This window comes from Anomaloglossus baeobatrachus, chromosome 5 (genome assembly GCF_048569485.1).
Source record: "Anomaloglossus baeobatrachus isolate aAnoBae1 chromosome 5, aAnoBae1.hap1, whole genome shotgun sequence".
NCBI lineage: Eukaryota > Metazoa > Chordata > Amphibia > Anura > Aromobatidae > Anomaloglossus > Anomaloglossus baeobatrachus.
In genome coordinates this window covers 448,430,319-448,456,464 of record NC_134357.1, presented here as the reverse complement: position 1 = coordinate 448,456,464, position 26,146 = coordinate 448,430,319, and the positions used below count along the sequence as shown (strand labels likewise).

The following is a 26,146-nucleotide window of genomic DNA, read 5'->3' as shown; positions in this document are numbered from 1 at the left end:
CCTGATGGAACCGGAAGCCCAGCAGAACGGTAGGCTTCAAGAATTGGTTCCTTGATCCATCGAGCCAGGGTGGATTTGGAAGCCTGCGATCCTTTGCGCTTACCAGCGACAAGGACAAAGAGTGCATCCGAGCGGCGCAGGGGCGCCGTGCGGGAAATGTAGATTCTGAGTGCTCTCACGAGATCCAACAAATGCAAATCCTTTTCATACCGATGAACTGGATGAGGACAAAAGGAAGGTAAGGAGATATCCTGATTGAGATGAAAAGAGGATACCACCTTAGGGAGAAACTCCTGAATCGGGCGCAGCACTACCTTGTCCTGGTGAAAAACCAGGAAGGGAGCTTTGGATGACAGCGCTGCCAGCTCGGATACCCTCCGAAGAGACGTGACCGCTACCAGAAAGGCCACTTTCTGTGAGAGTCGAGAAAGTGAAACATCCCTCAGAGGCTTGAAGGGCGGCTTCTGGAGAGCAACTAGTACCCTGTTCAGATCCCATGGATCTAACGGCCGTTTGTACGGAGGGACGATGTGACAAACCACCTGCAGGAACGTGCGTACCTGAGGAAGTCGTGCTAGACGCTTTTGAAAAAATACCGATAGCGCTGAGACTTGCCCTTTAAGGGAGCCGAGCGATAAGCCTTTTTCCAAACCAGATTGCAGGAAGGAAAGAAAAGTAGGCAATGCAAATGGCCAGGGGGACACTCCCTGTGCCGAGCACCAGGATAAGAAAATCTTCCACGTTCTGTGGTAGATCTTAGCAGACGTGGGCTTCCTAGCCTGTCTCATGGTGGCCACGACCTCTTGAGATAATCCTGAAGATGCTAGTATCCAGGACTCAATGGCCACACAGTCAGGTTCAGGGCCGTAGAATTCAGATGGAAAAACGGCCCTTGTGACAGTAAGTCTGGCCGGTCTGGTAGCGCCCACGGTTGGCCGACCGTGAGATGCCACAGATCCGGATACCACGACCTCCTCGGCCAGTCTGGGGCGACGAGCAAGACGCGGCGGCAATCGGACCTGATCTTGCGTAGCACTCTGGGCAAGAGTGCCAGAGGGGGAAACACATAGGGCAGCTGGAACTGCGACCAATCTTGCACTAAGGCGTCTGCCGCCAGAGCTCTGTGATCGCGAGACCGTGCCATGAAAGTTGGGACCTTGTTGTTGTGCCGGGACGCCATTAGGTCGACGTCCGGCCTTCCCCAGCGGCGACAGATTTCCTGAAACACGTCCGGGTGAAGGGACCATTCCCCTGCGTCCATACCCTGGCGACTGAGGAAGTCTGCTTCCCAGTTTTCTACGCCGGGGATGTGAACTGCGGATATGGTGGAGGCCGTGGCTTCCACCCACATCAGAATCCGCCGGACTTCCTGGAAGGCTTGCCGACTGCGTGTCCCGCCTTGGTGGTTGATGTATGCCACCGCTGTGGAATTGTCCGACTGAATTCGGATCTGCTTTCCTTCCAGCCACTGCTGGAAGGCTTGTAGGGCAAGATACACTGCCCTGATTTCCAGAACATTGATCTGAAGGGTGGACTCCTGCTGAGTCCACGTACCCTGAGCCCTGTGGTGGAGAAAAACTGCTCCCCACCCTGACAGACTCGCGTCTGTCGTGACCACCGCCCAGGATGGGGGTAGGAAGGACCTTCCTTGTGATAATGAGGTGGGAAGAAGCCACCATTGAAGAGAGTCCTTGGCCGTCTGGGAAAGGTAGACTTTCCTGTCTAAGGACGTCGACTTCCCGTCCCATTGGCGGAGAATGTCCCATTGAAGTGGGCGCAGATGAAACTGCGCAAACGGGACTGCCTCCATTGCTGCCACCATCTTCCCCAGGAAGTGCATGAGGCGTCTTAAGGGGTGCGACTGGCCTTGAAGGAGAGAGTGCACCCCTGTCTGTAGTGAACGCTGCTTGTCCATCGGAAGCTTCACTATCGCTGAGAGAGTATGAAACTCCATGCCAAGATATGTTAGTGATTGGGTCGGTGACAGATTTGACTTTGAAAAGTTGATGATCCACCCGAAAGTCTGGAGAGTCTCCAGCGCAACGTTCAGGCTGTGTTGGCATGCCTCTTGAGAGGGTGCCTTGACAAGTAGATCGTCCAAGTAAGGGATCACCGAGTGTCCCTGAGAGTGCAAGACTGCTACCACTGCTGCCATGACCTTGGTGAAAACCCGTGGGGCTGTCGCCAGACCAAATGGCAGGGCTACGAACTGAAGGTGTTCGTCTCCTATAACGAAGCGTAGAAAACGCTGGTGCTCTGGAGCAATCGGCACGTGGAGATAAGCATCTTTGATGTCTATTGATGCTAGGAAATCTCCTTGAGACATCGAGGCAATGACGGAGCGGAGAGATTCCATCCGGAACCGCCTGGTTTTCACGTGCTTGTTGAGCAGTTTTAGGTCCAGAACAGGACGGAAAGAGCCGTCCTTTTTTGGCACCACAAACAGATTGGAGTAAAAACCTTGACCTCGTTCCTGAAGAGGAACAGGGATCACCACTCCTTCTGCCCTTAGAGAGCACACCGCCTGCAGAAGAGCATCGGCTCGGTCGGGATGTGGGGAAGTTCTGAAGAACCGAGGCGGAGGACGAGAACTGAACTCTATCCGGTACCCGTGAGACAAAATGTCTGTTACCCACCGGTCCTTGACCTGTGGCAGCCAAATGTCGCAAAAGCGGGAGAGCCTGCCACCGACCGAGGATGCGGAGAGAGGAGGCCGAAAGTCATGAGGCAGCCGGCTTGGAAGCGGTTCCTCCGGCTGCTTTCTTTGGGCGTGAGTGAGCCCGCCAGGAATCTGAGCTCCTCTGCTCCTTCTGAGTCCTTTTGGACGAGGAGAATTGGGCCCTGCCCGAACCTCGAAAGGACCGAAACCTCGACTGTCCCCTCCACTGTTGAGGTTTGCTTGATCTGGGCTGGGGTAAGGAAGAGTCCTTACCCTTGGACTGTTTAATGATTTCAGCCAATTGCTCACCAAACAGTCTGTCTTGAGATAATGGCAAACTGGTTAAGCATTTTTTGGAAGCAGAATCTGCTTTCCATTCCTTTAACCATAAGGCTCTGCGTAAAACCACAGAGTTGGCGGACGCCATTGACGTACGGCTGGTAGAGTCCAAGACCGCATTGATAGCGTAAGTCGCAAACGCAGACATTTGCGAGGTCAAGGACGCCACTTGCGGCACTGATGGACGTATGACAGAGTCCACCTGCGCCAGACCAGCTGAAATAGCTTGGAGTGCCCACACGGCTGCGAATGCTGGAGCAAACGACGCGCCGATAGCTTCATAGACAGATTTCAACCAAAGGTCCATCTGTCTGTCATTGGCATCTTTAAGTGAAGCCCCATCTTCCACTGCAACTATGGATCTAGCCGCAAGCCTGGAGATTGGGGGGTCCACCTTTGGACACTGGGTCCAGCGTTTGACCACGTCAGGGGGAAAGGGATAACGTGTATCCTTAAGACGTTTGGAGAAACGCTTATCTGGATAAGCATGGTGTTTCTGGACTGCTTCTCTGAAGTCAGAGTGGTCCAGAAAAGTACTCAATTTACGCTTGGGATACCTGAAATGGAATTTCTCCTGCTGTGCTGCTGCCTCCTCCGCTGGAGGAGAAATATCCAGCAGTCTATTGATGGCCGCTATAAGATCATTCACCATGGCGTCACCATCAGGGGTATCCAGGTTGAGAGCGGTCTCAGGATTAGACTCCTGATCACCTAGCTCTGTCTCATCATACAGAGAATCCTCTCGCTGAGACCCTGACCAGCGTGATGACGCCGAGGGTCTCTCCCAGCGAGCTCGCTTAGGCTGCCTGGGACTGTCGTCCGAGTCAGAGCCTTCAGCCTGTGATGCCTGGGACCCCCTTGGAGCACGGATTAGTTCCAACTGAGGGGGACCGGGGAACATTGAATCAACAGTGCCCATGGTCTGAGTGACCGGCCTGGACTGCAAAGTTTCTAGAATTTTTGTCATAGTCACAGACATCTTATCAGCAAAAACTGCAAACTCTGTCCCCGTCACCGGGGCAGGGTTCACAGGCGTCTCTGCCTGGGCCACTACTAGCATAGACTCCGGCTGACGAAGTGGCACAGGGACCGAACATTGCACACAATGGGGGTCAGTGGAACCTGCCGGTAGATCAGCCCCACATGCGGTACAGGCAGCATATAAAGCCTGTGCCTTGGCACCCTTGCTTTTTGCGGATGACATGCTGTTGTCTCCTCAGAGCAATATAGGGGTATAAGCCAAGAAGCGACCGTACAGTGCAATATATAGGTACAGACAAAAGTACACAAAACAACACTGTGGCACTAGTGGGGTCAGCACCTAGGTGCTGCTTACCGCCCGCTTAACAGCGGGTGTGTGGTCGCCAGAATCCCCTGTCTGGGTCTACCAGGGCTATGTCCGTTCTCCAGCTCAGACTGCGTGCAGGAATGGCTGCCGGCGTCCTGTGAAGAGGGGCGGGCCGTGGGCGTGCTGCAGACAAAGAGCGGGAAACTGGCGTCCCACTGTGCCCAGTGAGAGGGCTGGAGTATGTAAATAAGACTCCAGCCCTCGGCGCTGACTATTGTACAGCGTCTCTCCCCTTCCCTGACTGACAGGGCTGGGGGCGGGAACGAAACGTAACTAGGCCGCAGAAGCCGGGGACTAGATTTATAAGCGCTGCCGTCGTAAAAGCACGGTCGGCGCGAAGTCCCCGGCGCACCACAAGTCTCAGACGCGCCGCAGTCTCCGGGGGCGGCCGGCGCGGTAGTTCCCCACACATAAACTCACTCAGCTAAGCTGCAGTGAGTATAACCCAAGCGCGCAGCGCTACTGTCCCCGGCGCACTAGAACACCCAGCAACGCTGGAGTGTGTCTGTGCCTGTCTGTACGGGGACACAGAGTACCTGAATGTTGCAGGGCCTTGTCCCTGACGGTACCCAGCTCCGTATCCAGCAGGATCTCCGGGTCTGTGGATGGAGCCCGGCCTCAGAGCCTGGAGGCCGGTAAGATCCCACTTCACCAGAGCCCTCAGGGGGATGGGGAAGGAAAACAGCATGTGGGCTCCAACCTCCGTACCCGCAATGGGTACCTCAACCTTAACAAACACCGCCAACAAGAGTGGGGTGAGAAGGGAGCATGCTGGGGGCCCTTTAGCATGGGCCCTCTTTTCTTCCATCCGATATAGTCAGCAGCTACTGCTGACTAAACAGTGGAGCTATGCGTGGATGTCTGACCTCCTTCGCACAAAGCTTGAAAACTGAGCAGCCCGTGATCCCACGGGGGGTGTATAGCCAGAAGGGGAGGGGCCTTACACTTTTTAGTGTAATGCTTTGTGTGGCCTCCGGAGGCAGTAGCTATACACCCAATCGTCTGGGTCTCCCAATGGAGCGCCGAAGAAAATCGGAAATTTGATGAAAATTTTGAAAATTTTGCAATTTTCAAACTTTTAATTTTTATGCCCTTAACCCAGAGAGTTATGTCACACAAAACAGTTAATAAATAACATTTCCCACATGTCTACTTTACATTAGCGCAATTTCTGAAACAAAATGTTTTGGGGTTAGGAAGTTAGAAGGGGTCAAAGTTCATCAGCAATTTCCCATTTTTTCAACAAAATTCACAAAACCATTTTTTTAGGGACCACATCACATTTGAAGTGACTTTGAGAGGCCTAAGTGACAGAAAATACCTAAAAGTGACACCATTCTCAAAACAGCACGCCTCAAAGTACTCAAAACCACATCCAAGAAGTTTATTAACCCTTCAGGTGCTTCACAGGAACTAAAGCAAAGTGGAATGAAAAAAAGCAAAAAATAAAATTTTACCTAAAATGTTGCTCTACCCCAAATTTATTCACTTTTAGAAGAAATAACACAACAAAATGAACCCCAAAACTTGTTACCCACTTTCTTATGAACGCGCCAATACCCCACATGTGGTCAGAAACCTTTGTTTGGACAAATGGGAGGGCTCGGAACAGAAGGAGCAATATTTGAATTTTGGAAAGCAAATTTGGCTGAAATAGATTGCGGGCACCATGTTGCATTTACATGTCCGCCAAGGTACCTAAACAGCAGAAACCCCTTACAAGTGACACCATTTTGGAAACTAGACCCCTTAAGGCTTCTATCTAGGGGTATATTGAGCATTTTGGATCCACAGGTACTTCACAGATTTTGATAACGTTACGTTGTCACATTGAAAATTTTCATTTTTTTCTCAAAAATGTTGCTTTAGCATCAATTTTTTCACTTTTTCAAGAGGTAATTCCAAAAATGTGACCCCAATGTTTGTTACCCACTTTTTTATGAGCGCGGTGATACCTCACTTGTGGTCTGAAACCTTTGTTTGGAGAAATGGGAGGGCTTGGAACGGAAGGAGCAATATTTGAATTTTGGAAAGGAAATTTGGCTGAAAAAGATTGCGGGCACCATGTCGCATTTGGAGGACCCCTAAGGTACGTAAACAGCAAAAAAACACCACAAGTGACCCCATATTGGAAACTAGGCCCCTCAAGGAATTTATCTTGATGTTTGGTGAGTACCCTGAACCCCCAGGTGCTTTACAGAAGTTTATAACGTTGAGCCATGAAAATAAAAAAATAAAATTTTACCACAAAATTGTTACTTCAACCAGGTAGCTTTTTTTTTCACAAGGGTAACAGGAAAAAAATCACCATGAAATTTATTGCGCAATTTCTCCTGAGTTTGTTGATATCTTGTATGTGGTGGAAATCAACTGTTTGGGCACACTACAGGGCTCAGAAGAGAAGGAGTGCAATTTGACTGCAAAATTGGCTGGAATCAATAGCGGACGCCATGTTGCATTAGGAGAACCCCTGAGGTGCCTAAGCAGTGGAGGTCCCCCACAAGTGACCCCATTCTGGAAATAAGACCCCTCAAGGCTTTAATCTAGGTGTATATTGAGCATTTTGAATCCACGAATACTTCACAGAATTTGATAAGCTTAGGTTGCCATATTGAAATTTTCATTTTTTTCACAAAAATGTTGATTTAGCGACACATTTTTCACTTTTTCAAGAGGCAACAACAAAACGTGTACCCCACAGGTTGTTATCTAATTTCTTGTGAGCGCAGGGATACCACACATGTGGCCAAAAACCTTTGTTTGGATAAATGGGAGGGCTTGGAATGGAAGGAGCACCATTTGAATTTTGGAAAAGTTGAAGTAAATTGCGCGCACCATGTCACATTAGCAGGGCCCCTTGGGCACCTATACATCAGAAATCCCCCACAAGTGACCTCATTTTGGAAACTGGACCCCTCAAGGATTTTATTCAGGAGTATAGTAAACATTTTGAATCCACAGGTACTTCACAAAACTGTTGCTGTAGCAAAAAATTTCTCACTGTTAAGGGGGCTTTACACGCTGCGACATCGCTAATGCGGAGTCGTTAGGGTCACGGAATTGGTGACGCACATCCGGCCGCATTAGCAATGTTGCTGCGTGTGACACCGATGAGCGATTTTGCATCGTTGCAAAAACGTGCAAAATCGCTCATCGGTGACATGGGGGTCCATTCTCGATTATCGTTACTGCAGCAGTAACGATGTAGTTCGTCGCTCCTGCGGCAGCACACATCGCTATGTGTGACGCCGCAGGAACGAGGAACCTCTCCTTACCTGCCTCCCGGCCGCTATGAGGAAGGAAGGAGGTGGGCGGGATGTTCCGGCCACTCATCTCCGCCCCTCCGCTTCTATTGGGCGGCCGCTCAGTGACGTCACTGTGACGCCACACGGACCGCCCCCTTAGAAAGGAGGCGGTTTGCCGGTCACAGCGACGTCGCCGGGCAGGTAAGTATGTGTGACGCATCTGCGCGATGTTGTGCGGCACGGGCAGCGATTGCCCGTGTCGCACAACAGATGGGGGCGGGTACCCACGCTAGCGATATCGGGACCGATATCGCAGCGTGTAAAGTAGCCTTTAGGCTATGTGGCCATGATCCAGCGACACGGCGTCTAGTACCCAGTGTCAGCCTCCTGCAGAAATGTGAGTGTTGTCCACGGGAGAACGCAGCTGCCTATGCCCACGATTTGGGTTCAGGCTGCTGTGGACTTTAGTTCTATTCTACCTGCAAAGAACACTCATCTCCGCAGCATAAATTGACATCCTGAGGCTCGGGAAGCTGCGCCACAGGTCGATTTATGCTGCGGAGAAAAGAAACACAGTGGTCACGGGATTTCTAAAAATCCTGCCACTGTGCTTCTACTGCACAACGCAGCGTTATGGACGCAGGGAAAGAAGGGAATTTTGTTTACTTACCGTAAATTCCTTTTCTTCTAGCTCCAATTGGGAGACCCAGACAGTGGTGTATAGCTACTGCCTCTGGAGGCCGCACAAAGAACTACACTTAAAAGTGTAAGGCCCCTCCCCTTCTGGCTATACACCCTCCCGTAGGAGTACGGATTCCTCAGTTTTAGTACCAAAGCAAGAAGGAGGAAAGCCAATAACAGTTTCAAAAACAAATTCAATCCGATAACAAGATCGGAGAACTTAAGAAACAACATGAACAACATGTGCACCCGAAAAACGAAACCCTAAGAACAAATAGGGCGGGTGCTGGGTCTCCCAATTGGAGCTAGAAGAAAAGGAATTTACGGTAAGTAAACAAAATTCCCTTCTTCTTTTTCGCTCCTAATTGGGAGACCCAGACAGTGGGACGTCCAAAAGCAGTCCCTGGGTGGGTAAAAAGATACCACATGAACGGGCTGTCAGACAGCCTCTTCCTACAGGTGGGCCACCGCCGCCTGAAGGACCTGTCTACCTAGGCTGGCATCTGCCGAAGCGTAGGTATGCACTTGATAGTGTTTGGTAAACGTGTGCAGACTCGACCAGGTAGCCGCCTGGCACACTTGCTGAGCCGTAGCCTGATGCCGCAATGCCCAGGACGCACCCACGGCTCTGGTAGAATGGGCCTTCAGTCCAGATGGAATCGGAAGCCCAGCAGAACGGTATGTGTGAAGAATTGGTTCCTTGATCCACCGCGCCAGGGTGGATTTGGAAGCTTGCGATCCCTTATGCTGACCAGCGACTAGGACAAAGAGCGCATCAGAACGGCGTAGAGACGCCGTGCGAGAAATGTAAATCCTGAGTGCTCTCACCAGGTCCAACAGATGTAAACCCTTTTCAAATTGGTGAACTGGATGCGGACACAAAGATGGCAAAGTGATATCCTGATTGAGATGAAAGGAAGAAACCACCTTGGGAGAAAACTCTGGAATTGGACGCAGTACTACCTTGTCTTGGTGAAACACCAGGAAGGGAGATTTGCAAGATAACGCCGCTAGCTCGGACACTCTTCGAAGAGACGTGACCGCCACAAGAAAAACTACCTTTTGTGAAAGCCGAGAAAGGGGAACCTCTTTCAAAGGCTCGAAAGGCGGCTTCTGGAGAGCAATGAGAACCTTGTTCAGATCCCAGGGTTCCAATGGCCGTCTGTAAGGAGGAACGATATGACAAACTCCTTGGAGAAACGTGCGTACTTTAGAAAGCCGTGCCAAGCGCTTCTGAAAGAATACGGATAGCGCGGAGACTTGACCCTTAAGCGAGCTAAGCGACAAACCTTTTTCCAACCCAGACTGCAGGAAGGAAAGAAAAATTGGCAATGCAAATGGCCAGGGAGAAAACCCTTGAGCCAAGCACCACGCTAAGAATATCTTCCACGTCCTGTGATAGATCTTAGCTGAGGATGGTTTTCTAGCCTGTCTCATTGTGGCAACAACTTCATGAGATAAACCTGAGGCCGCTAGGATCCAGGACTCAATGGCCACACAGTCAGGTTCAGGGCCGCAGAATTCAGATGGAAAAACGGCCCTTGAGACAGCAAATCTGGACGGTTTGGTAGTGTCCACGGTTGGCCTACCGTGAGATGCCACAGATCCGGGTACCACGACCTTCTTGGCCAATCTGGAGCGACGAGTATGGCTCGATGGCAGTCGGACTTGATTTTCCGGAGAACTCTGGGTAACAATGCTAGAGGTGGGAACACATAGGGGAGTCGGAATTGCGACCAATCCTGAACCAAGGCGTCTGCCGCCAGCGCTCGGTGATCGTGAGACCGTGCCATGAAAACTGGGACCTTGTTGTTGTGCCGTGACGCCATCAGATCGACGTCCGGCGTCCCCCAGCGGCAACAGATCTGCTGAAACACGTCCGGGTGAAGGGACCATTCTCCTGCGTCCATGCCCTGGCGACTGAGAAAGTCTGCTTCCCAGTTTTCCACGCCTGGGATGTGAACTGCGGATATGGTGGACGCTCTGCTTTCCACCCACGTCAAAATCCGCTGTACTTCTTGAAAAGCTTGGCGACTGCGTGTTCCCCCTTGGTGGTTGATGTACGCCACCGCCGTGGAATTGTCCGACTGAATCCGAATCTGCTTGCCTTCCAGCCATTGTTGGAAGGCTCGCAGGGCAAGATAGATTGCTCTGATTTCCAGAACATTGATCTGCAGGGTGGACTCTTCCTGAGTCCACGTCCCCTGAGCCCTGTGGTGGAGAAACACTGCTCCCCACCCTGATAGGCTCGCATCCGTCGTGACCACTGCCCAGGACGGGGGAAGGAACGACTTTCCCTGTGACAATGAGGTGGGGAGAAGCCACCAACGCAGAGAGTCCTTGGCAGTCTGAGAGAGGGAGACAGTCCTGTCGAGGGACGTCGATTTCCCATCCCATTGGCGTAGAATGTCCCATTGTAGAGGGCGCAGATGAAACTGCGCGAACGGGACTGCCTCCATTGCTGCTACCATCTTTCCTAGGAAATGCATGAGGCGCCTCAGTGAGTGCGACTGGCTCTGAAGGAGAGATTGCACTCCAGTCCGTAGCGAGCACTGCTTGTCCAGTGGAAGCCTCACTATCGCTGAGAGAGTATGAAACTCCATGCCAAGATAAGTCAGAGATTGGGTCGGGGTTAGATGAGACTTTGGAAAGTTGATAATCCACCCGAAACTCTGGAGAGTGTCTAGTGCCACCTTCAGACTGTGTTGGCATGCCTCTTGAGAGGGTGCCTTTATAAGCAGGTCGTCTAGATACGGGATGACCGAGTGACCCTGCGAGTGCAGAACAGCTACTACTGCTGCCATGACTTTGGTGAAGACCCGGGGGGCTGTTGACAGACCGAAAGGTAACGCTACGAACTGTAGGTGTTCGTCGTGTATGACGAAGCGTAGGAAACGCTGATGCTCTGGTGCAATCGGCACGTGGAGATACGCATCTTTGATATCTATTGATGCTAGAAAATCTCCTTGAGACATTGAGGCTATGACGGAGCGTAGGGATTCCATCCGGAACCTCCTGACTTTTACGTGTCTGTTGAGCAACTTTAGATCCAGGACGGGTCGATACGATCCGTCCTTTTTTGGGACCACAAACAGATTGGAGTAAAAACCGTGACCTTGTTCCTGAAGAGGGACGGAGGTCACCACTCCTTCCGCCTTTAGAGCGGCCACCGCCTGCAACAGAGCATCGGCTCGGTCTGGTGGTGGAGAAGTTCTGAAGAAACGAGTTGGCGGACGAGAACTGAACTCTATCCTGTACCCGTGAGACAGAATATCCCTCACCCAACGGTCTTTGACGCGTGACAGCCAAATGTCGCCAAAGTGGGAAAGCCTCCCACCGACCGCGGGTGTGGGAATCGGAGACCGCAAGTCAGGAGGACGCCGTCTTGGCAACGGTTCCTCCGGCTGTCCTTTTTGGGCGTGACTGAGACCTCCAAGAATCTGAGCGTCTCTGGTCTTTTTGAGTCTTTTTAGACGAGGCGAATTGGGACCTGCCCGGTCCTCGAAAGGACCGATAACCAGACTGACCCTTCCTCTGTTGGGGTTTGTTTTGTCTGTGTTGCGGTAAGGATGAGTCCTTACCCTTGGAGTGTTTGATGATTTCATCCAAACGCTCTCCAAACAATCGGTCACGAGAAAAAGGCAAATTGGTTAAGCACTTCTTGGAATGAGAATCTGCTTTCCAATGTCTCAACCACAGGGCCCTACGCAAAACAACGGAGTTGGCTGACGCCACTGCCGTGCGGCTTGTAGCGTCAAGAACAGCATTAATCGCGTACGACGCGAATGCCGCCATTTGCGAGGTCAATGGTGCTACCTGCGGGGCAAATGCACGTGTGACTGAGTCGACTCGCGCAAGCCCGGCGGAGATAGCTTGGAGTGCCCATACGGCCGCAAAAGAAGGCGCTAAAGACGCTCCAATCGCTTCATAGATGGATTTCAGCCAGAGCTCCATCTGCCTGTCAGTGGCATCTTTAAGTGCCGCTCCATCTTCAACTGCAACCAAGGACCTAGCTGCAAGCCTGGAAATTGGAGGATCCACTTTTGGACACTGGGTCCAACCCTTGACCACCTCAGGGGGAAAAGGGTAGCGTGTATCTTTAAGCCGTTTAGGAAAACGCCTTTCAGGATAAGCGTGGGGTTTCTGGATTGCGTCTCTAAAGTCAGCGTGGTCCAGAAAAGTGCTTAATGTACGCTTAGGGTATCTGAAATGGATTCTCTCGTGCTGCGAAGCTGACTCCTCTACAAGAGGAGCTGGTGGGGAAATATTTAACATCTTATTGATGTTAAATATAAGATCATTAACTATGGCGTCACCATCTGGTGTATATAGATTGAGAGCGGTCCCAGGATCAGAATCCTGATCAGTTACGTCCGCCTCATCACCCATAGATTCATCTCGCTGGGATCCTGACCATTGAGATGAATGTGAAGGCCCGTCATAGCGAGCCCGCTTAGGCTGCCCGGGGCCATCGTCCGAGTCAGAGTCTTCACCCTGAGGTGTATATGCCCGTCCCGGAGCTTGGAGCTGAGGGGGACCAGGGGGCAATGATTGCACAGTGTCCGTGGCCTGAAGTACAGGCCTAGCTCGCAATGTGTCAAGAATTTGTGACATAGTGAGAGACATTCTGTCAGCAAAAGCTGCAAACTCAGTTCCTGTCACCTGGACAGCATTCACAGGTGGTACACCCTGGGTCACGTCCAGCAGAGGTCCCGACTGTGCAAGCGCCGCAGGGGCCGAGCACTGCACACAATGGGGGTCCGTGGAGCCTGCCGGTAGAAAAGTCCCACATGCGGTGCAGGAAGCATATAATGTCTGTGCCTTGGCACCCTTGCGTTTTACGGACGACATGCTGCTGGCTCTCTGCAATGTGAGAGAGTCTATAGCCAAAGGGGGACCAGCGCTATGTAATACCAAGTATTTGTAGAAACAAAATACTAAGAATACTACTGGCACAAGAGGGGGTGAGCCCTGAGGGCTGCTTACCGCCCGCTGAATAGCGGGTAAGAGGCGCAGAATTCCTTGTCTGGGTCTCCCCGGCTCCCCTCTGCAGCTCAGCGTGTCAGCAGGAATGGCTGCCGGCGTCTGTGGAGAGGGGCGGTCCGTGGGAATTCCCAAACAAAAGTGCGGGAAACAGTGTCCCCTCTGTGCCTATTGTGAGGGCTGGAGTATGTAAAAACGACTCCAGCCCTCAGCGCTGATGCACTGGCCAGCGTCCCGCCCCTCTCCTGACTGGCAGGTCTGGGGGCGGGAACGAACGGAAGCAGGCCGCAAAAGCCGGGGACTCGAGTTATCAGCGCGGCCGCCGTAAAAGCGCGGGCCGCGCTGAAGTCCCCGGCGCACCACAAGTGCCAGCCGCGTTGCAGTCCCAGCGGCCGGCGTGACCGTTCCCAGAAGTGGCCAGCGTCCCGCCCCTCTCCTGACTGGCAGGTCTGGGGGCGGGAACGAACGGAAGCAGGCCGCAAAAGCCGGGGACTCGAGTTATCAGCGCGGCCGCCGTAAAAGCGCGGGCCGCGCTGAAGTCCCCGGCGCACCACAAGTGCCAGCCGCGCCGCAGTCCCAGCGGCCGGCGCGACCGATTCCTATAAGTGTGCCTGCTTCAGCGAAGCTGAATGAGGCCATGGCACAAGCGCCGTAGCGCTGATGTCCCCCGGCGCACTACAACACCCAGCATGCTGCGGTGTGAGCGCCAAATGCACGGGGACACAGAGTACCTTGAGGAAGCAGGGCCATGTCCCTGATGTACTCCGCTCCATCCAGCATCTTCTCCAGGGGCTGTAGATGGAGCACGGTCTCAGTGCCTGGAGACCAGTAAATCCCACTTCACCCAGAGCCCTGTAAAAAGGGATGGGGAAGGAATCAGCATGTGGGCTCCTGCCGCCGTACCCGCAATGGGTACCTCAACCTTACAAACACCTCCGACATACAGTGGGGTGAGAAGGGAGCATGCTGGGAGCCCTATATGGGCCCTCTTTTCTTCCATCCGACATAGTCAGCAGCTGCTGCTGACTAAAAACAATGGAGCTATGCGTGCGTGTCTGACCTCCTGCGCACAAAGCTAAAACTGAGGAATCCGTACTCCTACGGGAGGGTGTATAGCCAGAAGGGGAGGGGCCTTACACTTTTAAGTGTAGTTCTTTGTGCGGCCTCCAGAGGCAGTAGCTATACACCACTGTCTGGGTCTCCCAATTAGGAGCGAAAAAGAAACACTCTGCGCCCAAAACGTTGCAAACCCTGATTGTGGGCACACAGCGTAAAATGCTACAATGGATGAATGGATAGATGTCAAACATATATAACGTCCCACCCCCCTGCATATTCTAAGCTGGCGCCCTTTAGTGCCTTTCATGTGACACTAAAGGATGCCTAGCCTTGTATTTAGCCCAAAAAAAAAAAAAGAATTAAAATAAATGACGTGGGGTCCCCCCTATTTTTGATAGCCAGCTAGGGTAAAGCAGACAGCTGTAGCCTGCAAACCACAGCTGACAGCTTCATCTTGTCTGGTGATCAATTTGGAGGGCTCCCCAAGCTGTTTTTTTTTTTTAATTATTTATAAATAAATAATTAAAAAAACAAAACAAACGTGGGGTCCCCCCAAATTAGATCACCAGCCAAGGTGAAGCTGACAGCTGGGGTCTGGTATTCTCAGGATGGGAAGAGCCACGGTTATTGGACTCTTCCCAGCCTAAAAATAGCAGGCCGCAGCCGCCCCAGAAGTGGCGCATCCATTAGATGCGCCAATTCTGGCGCTTCGCCCCAGCTCATCCCGCGCACTGGTGCGTTGGCTAACGGGGTAATGAATGGGGTTGATACCAGGTGTGTAATGTCACCTGGCATCAAGCCCAGCAATTAGTTATGTCACGGCGTCTATCAGACACCCGACATAACTAATTGACAGTAATAAAAAAAAAATTGACAACAAAAAAAAATTTATTTGAAAAAACACTCCCCAAAACATTCCCTGATTGACCAATTTATTGAAAAGAAGAAAAAAAATCCACAATAATCCATTTGGACGTCCCACGTCGACTCTGGACCTTCTAGAATATGGGGGACACGTTCAGGGAACGTATCCCCCATTTTCTAGGAGGGCAGACCCTCCATTTGAGGAGAGTGGGTGCAAAGAATCTGCACCCACCCTCCCTGGGTCACAGCTGCAGAGTGCGAGCAGCCAGCGTCCTGAACACAGGAAGCTGACAGCTGCGCTCTGCTCATGTGACCGGAGTCTGCTGAGAAGGAGCCGGAGGAGGGGGCCGCGGGGGATCAGAGCTGCGACAGGTATGTATGACACCGGGGGACACCGGGGAACACCAGGGGGGGTAGGGGGGGACCCGGCAGGGCCTAGGGAGCAGGTTTCTGTCGTATGTGTTATGGCACATACGACAGAAACCATAGGAACAGTGGAAATGCGGCCTGCGCGCTGCTGTGATCGCCGGTGCGCGCGGCCATCTTGGATTTTCGGGAGGGGGTTGGGGATCGGGGGGGGGGCACTTTGGGGACACCGGGGGACCGGAGGGAACCGGGAAAAAGATTTATCTCCCATCTGGCATGTTTGATCATGCCAGATGGGAGATAAATCATTTTTTACCGGCGCGGTCATTTACTATAACTTGATGATCGGTATACGGTGTATACCGGTCATCAGGTGAGCGGGGACCGGAAAAACCGGCCCGAATCATGATCTCCAGGGTCTCAGCTACCCCCGGCAGCTGAGACCCCGGAAATTTTCTGACTCTGGGGGGCGCTAGACCCTTTTTTCCGACCGCCGTTAAAAAGCGGCGGATCGGAAAAAGTACCCTTATTTACCGCCGTTAAAAGGCGTATCGGCGGTCGTAAAGGGGTTAAAGGGAACCTGTCATGTAAAAACAACACTATTAACCTGCAGGTATGGGATTAATGTGCAGGTTAATAGTGTTCTTAACCGGCCTGGCATCTGCAATGAGAGCCCCACTGCCAGGAGGAAATTAACTTTATTCCTGCCGTCAGCGTTCGGTTCCAATCACAGGGGTGGCGCAGGTTTAGGCACTGCTCAGTCTACAGTGAGTGGCGGCTGTACGGTCATTGTACCAGTCTATAAAGCATTTGGCAGAAAGCGGTCTATGGACTAAAGCTAGATTCACACGCGATTCTCATCCTGGCTGGAGGACTCTAGCCTACTTCAGATGACTTACAGCTTCTGTGGCTCTGAACTTTCAGCACTACAAGCATACATGATGCTTAAGTTTAGGTCATAATCAGGAATCGTGGACAAAACAAAACCATAAAAATACAGCCACGTTACGGATGATAGCCCTTGAAGAGGTGTTTTCCAGTTTAAAAGATATCCCTTATCCAAGCAAAAACTTTACAATCATTGTGGTCCGACTGCTGCGGCCCCCACCAATCCTGAGAATCAGGAAACTGAAGAGCCACAGCTGAATGGAATGGAGGTCGATCATGCGCACTAACACTCCATTCATTCTAACAGGAGCGATGAAGATCAGCTGAATGCTGTGCTCAGAAATCGCTAGCGCCCATTAAGAATGAAAGTAGCAGCAGTGCACATGATCGACCACATTCAGCTGGGGCTCTTTAGTGTCCTGATTCTCGGTGGGGGCAACAGTGGTCAGACACCCACCGATCGGAAAGTTATTGCTTGGATAAGGGATATCTTTTAAACTTGAGACTAAAGGGCACTTTACACGCTACAATATATCTTATGATGTGTCGGCGGGGTCACGTCGTAAGTGACGCACATTTGGCATCGTAAGGCTGCTTTCACACTATGTTTTTTTAACATGCGTCCTGAACGTTTTTTTAACGCAAAAACGGATCCAGTGCAAATGCGTTTTCATTTCATTCATTTGCAATGGACTCGCGTCAACATGCGTTCAAATGCGTTTGCGTGCGTTATAGTGAGGATCCAGCGACTTGCAGTTTTTTTTAACATTTTTCAAAAACGCTACTTGTAGCGTTTTTGAGCTGTGTCCAAATACTGCAAATTGCTGGATCCTGACTATACTGCATGCAAACGCATGTGAACGCTGGCATGCTGATAGACAGGATCCTGCTTTCTCTACTGAGCATGCCCAGAAACCAGCCTCGCGTGATCAGTCTCTCTCTCCCCCTCCCTCTCTGTCTCTCTCCCCCTCCCTCTCTCCCCCTCCCTCTCTGTCTCCTCAACCCTCCCTCTCTCCTCAACCCTCCCTCTCCCTCTCCTCTCTCTCTCCCCCACCTAAGAGCTGCAGACACTCGTAACCAAGATAAATATCGGGTAACCAAGCAAAGCGCTTCTCTTAGTTACCCGATGTTTACGTTGGTTACGTGTGCAGGGAGCCCGGCTCCTAGCAGCTGCGGATGCTCGTAACCAAGGTAAATATCAGGTATCCAAGCAAGTTACCCGATGTTTACCTTGGTTACTAGCCTCCGCAGCTGTCAGATGCCGGCTCCCAGTCTATCACGTTCAGTTCCACTGAATCCCGATCACATGACTCCAATGCCCGCCCATAAACTTAAAGTGACAGGATCCTGCAAAATAACACATGCGTTTGCATGCGTTTTTCTTTGAAAAAAGGATACGCTTTTACAGCAAAAAAACGTTCATGACGCATGTTAAAAAAACATAGTGTGAAAGCAGCCTAAGTTACATTGTAGCATGTAACAGCTACGTGCAATTGAACGGTAAAACGTTCATCGCATGTACGTCATTCATTTCCTAAAAATTGAACGTCAGGTTGTTCATCGTACCCGGGGTAGCGCACATCGCAGTGTGTGACACCCCGGGAACAATGAACAGATCTTACCTGCGTCCTGCGGCTCCCGCCAGCAATGCGGAAGGAAGCAGGTGGGCGAGATGTTTACGTCCCACTCATCTCCGCCCCTCCGCTTCTATTGGCCGGCTGCCGTGTGACGTCCATGTGACGCCGAACGTCCCTCCCACTCCAGGGAGTGGATGTTCGCCGCCCACATCGAGGTCGTATGGACGGGTAAGTACGTGTGACGGGGGTGTTATTCGTTTGTGCGACACGTTCAACAAATTGAACATGCCGCACATACGATGGGGGCGGGTACGATCGCATATGATATCGTATGCTTAATTGCAAGGTGTAAAGCAGGCTTAACCCTTTAAAAGTGTTGTCTGGGCAAAAAGTAATATGGCATGGCAGCTGGGATTCACTAAAAATGTCAAAATGCATGATACCCGCAGGCACTGATCAGGAACCTGCACAGGCTGCTGTGTGGTGTGCACTAGCACCAGAAGGGATGACATCACTGGTCGCTGGCCCAGGATCACAGGACACAATGTTCCTGGGCCAGAGAGCACAGTGACGTCATCACTCCTGGTGCCAGCGCACACCATACAGCGGCCTGTGCAGGATGGGCAACAGCAGGTATGAAGCCCTGAAGTCTCCTTACAGCAGTAGACTACAGGGTACACAGCAGGGGCACTTCTAAGCCTGGGGACCAGGGGACACTTCCCAGTCTGCCCCCATAACACCAGCTCTGACTATAATACAAGAATATAACTACTTTAAAACACACCTATAAGAGAATTCTAGAAAGGCAAAAATGACTCTTTCCACAGTACCTGACTTCCATGGGACACCACGCAAATTTTACTCATGTCCATTTTTCCCCACTGCTCGGGCCATCGTTTAAGAATTTCTTTCACAATCTCAATCACTTGAGTCATTTCTGACTGATTCACCCACGAATTTCCTTCATGTGAACAAGTGCCATGACAGTGGTAAAGCTCCAGCGCGTGGCTTCCATTCGGGGGTTGCATTGAATTGTCTGCACAAGCCTCAATAGCGTTGTTGCGGCCAACGTAGAAGCATCGTGACACAAAGGAGATGATGTCGGGGACGGAGCGGTAGTTTTGATGGAAGATTATACGTCCACTTTTGGCCACCTGAGAGCTTTTACCTTGGTAATGGGAGAACAGACGGGTGAGTAAGGTGTGCTCTTCTCCAGCTCTTTTATTAAAGAATCGTGGGGTCTCCTGCATGTGGTCTCCAGCCACGACCACACGTGTGTGATGGTTTGCCAATGTCAACGGGATCAAAGCCTCACTCTCCATCATTTGTGCCGCCTCATCTATGAGGATATGACTGAAGTAGCCCCGTGGCACATCTAGATCCCGGGATGTGACCGCGGTTGTCACAATAATGCGATAATTGTCAAGAAAACCCCGATGGGGGATGGCAAAGGCAGAATTATCGAGGTTGAGAGGGCAGTACTGAAGTGTGATAGGGTGGGTTCTGTTTATGGGACTATATGTGTATTTCACTCTTAGGGGGGTAGCTTCAGGGTGGCCTTTCTCAACAAATGGATGGAAATGTTCCTGGATATATAGGTCTGCGGCACTATGAAGAGAAAACAAAAGAAAAAGAGTAACATGAATGTGCAAGTTGACTGGTCATCAATGTTCTTAGTACCAGAATCTAAAGCCACTTTTCCAATGACAAGCCCAAAAGTGGACACACCCTTTAAAGGTAACGTGTCGCGTTTTTTAATTTTTGTATTAATAATAGTGATTATGGAATCCATTATTTTTAATACAAAAATAAATTCATTGTTTATTCAGTTTTTATTTCATTCTAATTTTACTGAAACACTGGGGGCAGCCATCTTGGACTAACTCTCTGTGCACTGGGTCTGATAGTCGCGCTCCGACCCTATACTTCACACTGAGAGCTCCCTGCTGTGAGCTGAACACGGCACCTGGGCTGTCCAAAACACAGCAGAGGTAGGAGATCGCCGCCATCTGTGTGGAGCTCACAGCGTATGCTGTATGCTGCAATTTTCCCCTGTCACCCACTCGGGATAGGGTGAGCACCGGTGCCGGGCAGCGATGATTGCACCCTAACTGATCCTGGTGTGCTGCTCCCCCCGCTGCCGCTCCCCCCCCCCCCCGCTTTCGCTATACAGTGGATCACAGTATACAGTGGAGCACTATGCAAGCGGTCCTCGTGATACTTTAGACATTAGGATCACTTTGCGGTCACCAACAAAACGGTTCGGCACTGTGATCCTAAATTTCATTCTCTCATCCTTTTGGAAACTCCCAAAACGGGAGGGGGAGCTGTGACACCACACACAGGAGAGCATATTCCACCCACTTTTACTGCAGTTGTAATGTGAGCTAGTTGTACAGTAGGATTACAGCAAAAATTATGGAGGAAAATGAGGGGTACGTCTTATAATGTGAATGCACCTTACCAGGAGGTGGTGGAGTGGGAGGGGCAATGCTGTGGGGCACTGTGCTGGGGCCTAGGGGGCGCTGTGCTGTCGGCTGCTGTGCTGTGAGCAGTGAGGAAAGGGTGCGTGCGCAGATGGAGCTTTCAGCTCAGGATTTCATTTGCGCACGTGCCACCTCCAGCCTATTGATCTCTATACAGCAGACTTAAGGAAAATGGTGCCCGGAGGTGGCGCATGCGCAGATGAGATCTTGGCTTGACATTGAGCCGATAGCTGCGATGCGCTGACTCCGGGCGCCATTTCTTTGAAATCCGCCTGTACATCTCATTGACAAGTAAAAATGCAACATCAAGTTCTCAGAGGAATGATACAACATACAGTTCTTAGAAAAGATTCTCCAGACTTATTTCATACAAGTATTTACTAGACTAAGACATTCCCTATAGTTCCCTCAATGACATAGCCGGTACCTGTTGTTATGGGTGCAGATCAGCACTCTGGCGTGTGGTTGTCTGATCACGTGTAAAGCAGCTTGGGCCAAAGTAGATGTTTTTCCAGTACCGAAAGGCCCATATATAATGAGAGGGGCTACGGACTCATTCCCGGTCACGGATCCAGCAATGTAAGAGATTGCCAGCTGTTGTTTCTTGTTGCCCCATGAAATGTTCTCCTGGTAGACTGGCAATTGGCACTTTGACAGGTCTGGTAATAATAACTTCTCATCCAACAAAAGGTCAACTGCTTCATGGTAAATGCAGAACTGCAGACGATCGATCTGGAACTGGATCTCCAACTGGGCAGATGCATTTTGCTCTAAGGATAGCTCTTTGCGACATCTCTCTGATAATGTCAGTAAAACACTGCCCTCTAACTCAACATTGGGGTTCACCTGGACTTCATAGACTTTGTCCTTTTGCAGAGGGCAAGGAGCGATGAGGGCCGTGGAAACAGATCTGTGCAGTAAATACCCTTCTTCAGTATCTTGGGTCATGCCAGTAGGTAGAGGAACCTCTGCAAAGAGCTCACCGTTAACGGCAAACTTCATTTCATTTTGAGCATTCACCATATTCTTAAAGGTTATTGGAACTTTTAAGTTTAACCTAAAAAAATGATACAATGCTACTGTTAGTGGTGCTACTTTTCACAATCCAACTGGAGTTAAGGGGGCTTTACACGCTACGACTAATGCGAACTCGTTGGGGTCACGGAATTGGTGACGCACATCCGGCCGCATTAGCGATGCCGTTGCGTGTGACACCTATGAGCGATTTTGCATCGTTGCAAAAACGTGCAAAATCGCTCATCGGTGACATGGGGGGTCCATTCTCAAAAATCGTTACTGCAGCAGTAACAAAGTTGTTCCTCGTTCCTGAGGCAGCACACATCGCTCCGTGTGACACCGCAGGAACGACGAACCTCTCCTTACCTGCCTCCCGGCTGCTATGCGGAAGGAAGGAGGTGGGCGGGATGTTACGTCCCGCTCATCTCCGCCCCTCCGCTTCTATTGGGCGGCGGTTCAGTGACGCAGCTGTGACGCTAAACGAACCGCCCCCGTAGAAAGGAGGCGGTTCGCCGGTCACAGCGACGTCGACGGACAGGTAAGTAGTGTGACGGGTTTGGGCGATGTTGTGCGGCACGGGCAGCAATTTGCCCATGTCGCACAACAGATGGGGGCGGGTACCCACGCTAGCGATATCGGTACCGATATTGCAGCGTGTAAAGTGGCCTTTACAGCACTAAACTCCCAACAAAGATAATCAGTGAAATGATAAAATGTTAGCTGCCTGCAGTTACCACTAGAGGGAGCTCACTGAAGACAAAGTTATCATCAAACGGAATCTGTCAGGTTTTTGATATATAATCTCTGAGCAGAATAATGTAGGACCCTGATTACATGGATGTGACACTAGGTTGTGTGTTGCTGTTTCAATAAAATTAGTGTGTTATCAGCAGGAGATTATAACTACAGGACTAGGAGTCTCATGACTCTTAGGCTATGTGCCCACGGGGACAGTGTCCTGCGGTTATATCCGCAAGACATTCTGCAGGTGTTCCCAGAAATCCGCAACAGAACTTTCACAGTTTCAATGCTGCGGATATACAGCGGAATGTGGTGCGGATATGGTGCGGACATTCTGCATTGAGGATACAGTACCATGGCTTCAGCACTGCATCCTCAATGCAGAACAAGTGCAGGGGGAGTTCATACTTACCTCCATCATGCAGCATCTCGCTTTCCGGTGGCCAGGTCACTGTCAGGCAGCGTCTGGTTCACTGTGCTGGAGGTGGGCAGGCCTGAACTAGCTCCGGCTGTCACATGACCGGAGCTCGTGCAGGCCCCGCCCACCTCTTCCTTCCTGTACCTGGCTGGATCCACCGCGCTGCTGCCGCTGCTGCTATACCGGACGGAGAAAGTGACTCGGGTCTCTATCAAGGCAGGTAAGTATATGGGACCCTGCGGAGAAATCCGCAACAATAATTAACATGCTGCAGATTTTTCCGCACGAAAATCCGCACGATTTCCGCTGCGGAAAAATCCGCAGCGTGGGCACAGCATTTCCCAAATGCCATAGAAATGGCTGGGGAGTAGCTGTGCTGCAGATTTCTGGAAAATCCGCGGCTTTTCCGCGAGAAATTCGCGGCAAAATCCGCGCATTTTCCGCAGCGTGGGCACATAGCCTTAAGGACGCTTTACACGCTACGACATCACTAAAGCGATCTTGTTGGAGTCACGGAATTTGTGACACACATCCGGCCGCTTTAGCGATGTCATTGTGTGTGACACCTATTAGCGATTTTGAATCGTCGCAAAAACGTTCAAAATCGCTCATCGGTGATATCCCCCCCCTAATCTCAATTATCGTTGCTGCTGCTTGGACGATGTAGTTCGTCGTTCCTGCGCAGCACACATCGCTACGTGTGACACCGCAGGAACGAGGAACCTCACCTGCAGCCGCCTGCAATGAGGAAGGAAGGAGGTGGGCGGGATGTTACGTCCCGCTCATCTCCGCCCCTCCGCTTCTATTGGGCAGTCGCTTAGTAACGCCGCTGTGACGCCGAACGAACCGCCTCCTTAGAAAGGAGGCGGTTCGCCGGTCGCAGCGACGTCGCTAGGCAGGTAAGTAGTGTGACGGGTCCGCGCGATTTTGTGCGCCACGGGCGATGGGGGCGGGTACGCACGCTAACGATATCGGTAACGATATCGCTGCGTGTAAAGCGGCCCTTAGTGTCCAGTCACACATAACGAGATCATTACTACGTCAGTTTCGGGATCGTTATTAAATCGTTGGTGGGATCGTTGGTGAGATGTCACACAGTCATTTTCCCAACGACTTTAGTAACGATGCAGCGACCTGTATAACGATCTCGTTGGTCGTTGGGACCCTGTCACACAGCAGCTATGTACTGATTCTGACCTCGAATAGGGGCGTAGTGTTTAACGCTGTAAGCAACGTAGGCGTGCATATGCGTCGCCTTTTACACACCCCTCCGCTCTGATTGGTGGCCAATACTGCGTTCTGATTAGGCGGCCGGCCTAGAAGACAACTTTGTATCGCTTAATCCTTTGTCCCTTTTTGAGCCTTGCTTTAAGGATAGAACCTGCGACTTCAGCTTCGATCCGAAAAGCAAGCAAGCAATCGGGAACAAAGTAAGAATGAATCCGGGTGTAGTCACAGGTTCAGTCCTCAAAGCAAGGCTTAAAAAGGAACAAAGCATGAAGCGATACCCAATCAGAACGCAGTACTGTTCTCAGCGCCAACCAATCGATGCAGAGGGGGCGCAGAAAAGGTGACGCAAGTACACGCCTAGGTCTCACACTTTAGGCTCTCATCTAGGTCGTTAACGAGATCGTTGGTAGGTGTCAAACATACAGATCCATCCTGCCCAGCAGGACTTCAACGAGCCAAAAATGGCCCAGGACATTCAGCAACGACCAACGATCTCACAGCAGGGGGCGGATCATTGGTACGTGTCAAACATAACGAGAACGCTGGTGAAGTTGTTGTTTCGTCACAGAAACTGTGACGTAGCAACAATGTCGTTATGTGTGAAGTGGCCTTAAGTCATCTGTTCTGTGTAACCTTGCTTCTACCGCTGACTAGCAACTTTATGTAAATGTAGAGTGTACACAGGCAGCTGCCATTCACTGGTGTGGGCGTTGTTATACAGAGCTCAGCATTCTGAGCTCTGCTAGATTTGCAGCAGAGAAACAGTGATTGTATCAAAATGACAACAAGTAGACCAGCAAGTGATAAATCACTGGAATCAGCATGTTAGCACCTCCATCATGTTGCTCTAAAATTATATAGCAAACAACTGATAACAGATTCCCTTTAAATTCATTGGGAGCTGTATAAATGTACTAACCTCCCCCTAGTGGTGATTGCACCACTATAGCACTAACAGAAGATAGGTGTTAATATGGGGTCCACACTATTGGTAGAGCCTTGCTGTACTATATCTCACCTGGATATCACCTGTTCTCTTGCTGCTTCCTCCTGGAGAAGACCAACATGCATCATTTGGCGGTAGTTTTGCACAGTTAGTGGCATCCTATCAGCGGTTGATGGAACATAAGAAGGATTAATGGAGGCGGGTTTGTACTTATCAAGAAGTTTCTTTTCCTGAAGTGTCCTCTCTATGCATGGAATGCATAAGAATTTGTCTGGGTACCAACGTTCTAAGGATGACAATGGTTTTTCATGTTGGTCGGCGGTTTCATCCTGGCGGCTCAAGATTTCAATTTGACCACCAACCTGCACGAAGATCTTTTGAAGCAATACTGGACGAATTCCAAAATCCAAAGTCAACCACTGCTCGAAAACTCCAAAGGCCAAGGATTCGAAGTGTATGGACAGTTTATATTGTGTCTGAGACCCTTTAACGCGAAAACAACTGCCTCCAGCATAATGGCAGGGTTTTTGATGACCCTCAGCATCCAAAGAAAAGATGGCTCCAGGATCCGTCTTCAACATGGCAACATGAAAGAGTGTCATCTACAAAAATAATGAATTATATCATAGGGCATAAATTACATGACCAGTTGTGGACATGTCTTGCACAGTAATGGCTTCTTAGACATTCCAATAATCCACCATAAACAATAGTAGTATTTTGCGCTAGTTTGCACAAAATGAATGAGGGACGTGAACCATGTGGATCCAATACACGAGAGTCCCAACCGTAATAGTGTACTCACTTAACAATGCAAGTTGCCAGGAAAGGTAGAAATAAATACCGAGGGAAGGTGTCCCACAGTGTCCGAAATCTACTAATCGTAGAATGTTTTGCCATGGATGATCAAAGTTACTCCTCCAGGTACCGTATAAGGTAATCCTCGTGAAGTCCTCTGTTAAGAATCCAAAAGAGGGAGCCCGTAGCGCTCCGGCAGGTAGCGCTTATCTGGACACTAAATAAAAAACTGCCATACCTTATCTTTACTGACTCTGCCATGGACCTGGCCGCTCCTCACCAAACATAAGATCGAGATGTCCTATAGCACCAAACAAACATTGAAAACGATTCACTCTGTGTCATCGGGCAATCTCATGATCCAGCCTAGGGGGCCCCTTATGCCACTAACCGATAACCCGGAGTTCTTACCGGGAGCATCATCTAACAATTTTCTGGGAAGCACGAAACTGAATCCCTTGAGATTAAATCGGGTAGCCCCAGGGGGGTCCCTTGTCCCAC

General features: G+C 50.7%; 1 protein-coding gene across 2 annotated transcripts in view; it reads right to left on the bottom strand.

The window, feature by feature from the left end:
• The window catches only part of HELZ2 (helicase with zinc finger 2), a 105,428-nt gene that overhangs the window by 67,389 nt on the left and 11,893 nt on the right, over nucleotides 1–26,146 (bottom strand). For both annotated transcript variants that reach the window (XM_075350503.1, XM_075350504.1), the window contains exons 5-7: nucleotides 24,920–25,449; nucleotides 20,923–21,552; nucleotides 18,840–19,617 (exon numbers count right to left, since the gene is read on the bottom strand). In XM_075350503.1, the coding sequence (XP_075206618.1) occupies nucleotides 18,840–19,617; nucleotides 20,923–21,552; nucleotides 24,920–25,449 (1,938 nt within the window). The remainder of the gene's footprint in view (nucleotides 1–18,839; nucleotides 19,618–20,922; nucleotides 21,553–24,919; nucleotides 25,450–26,146) is intronic.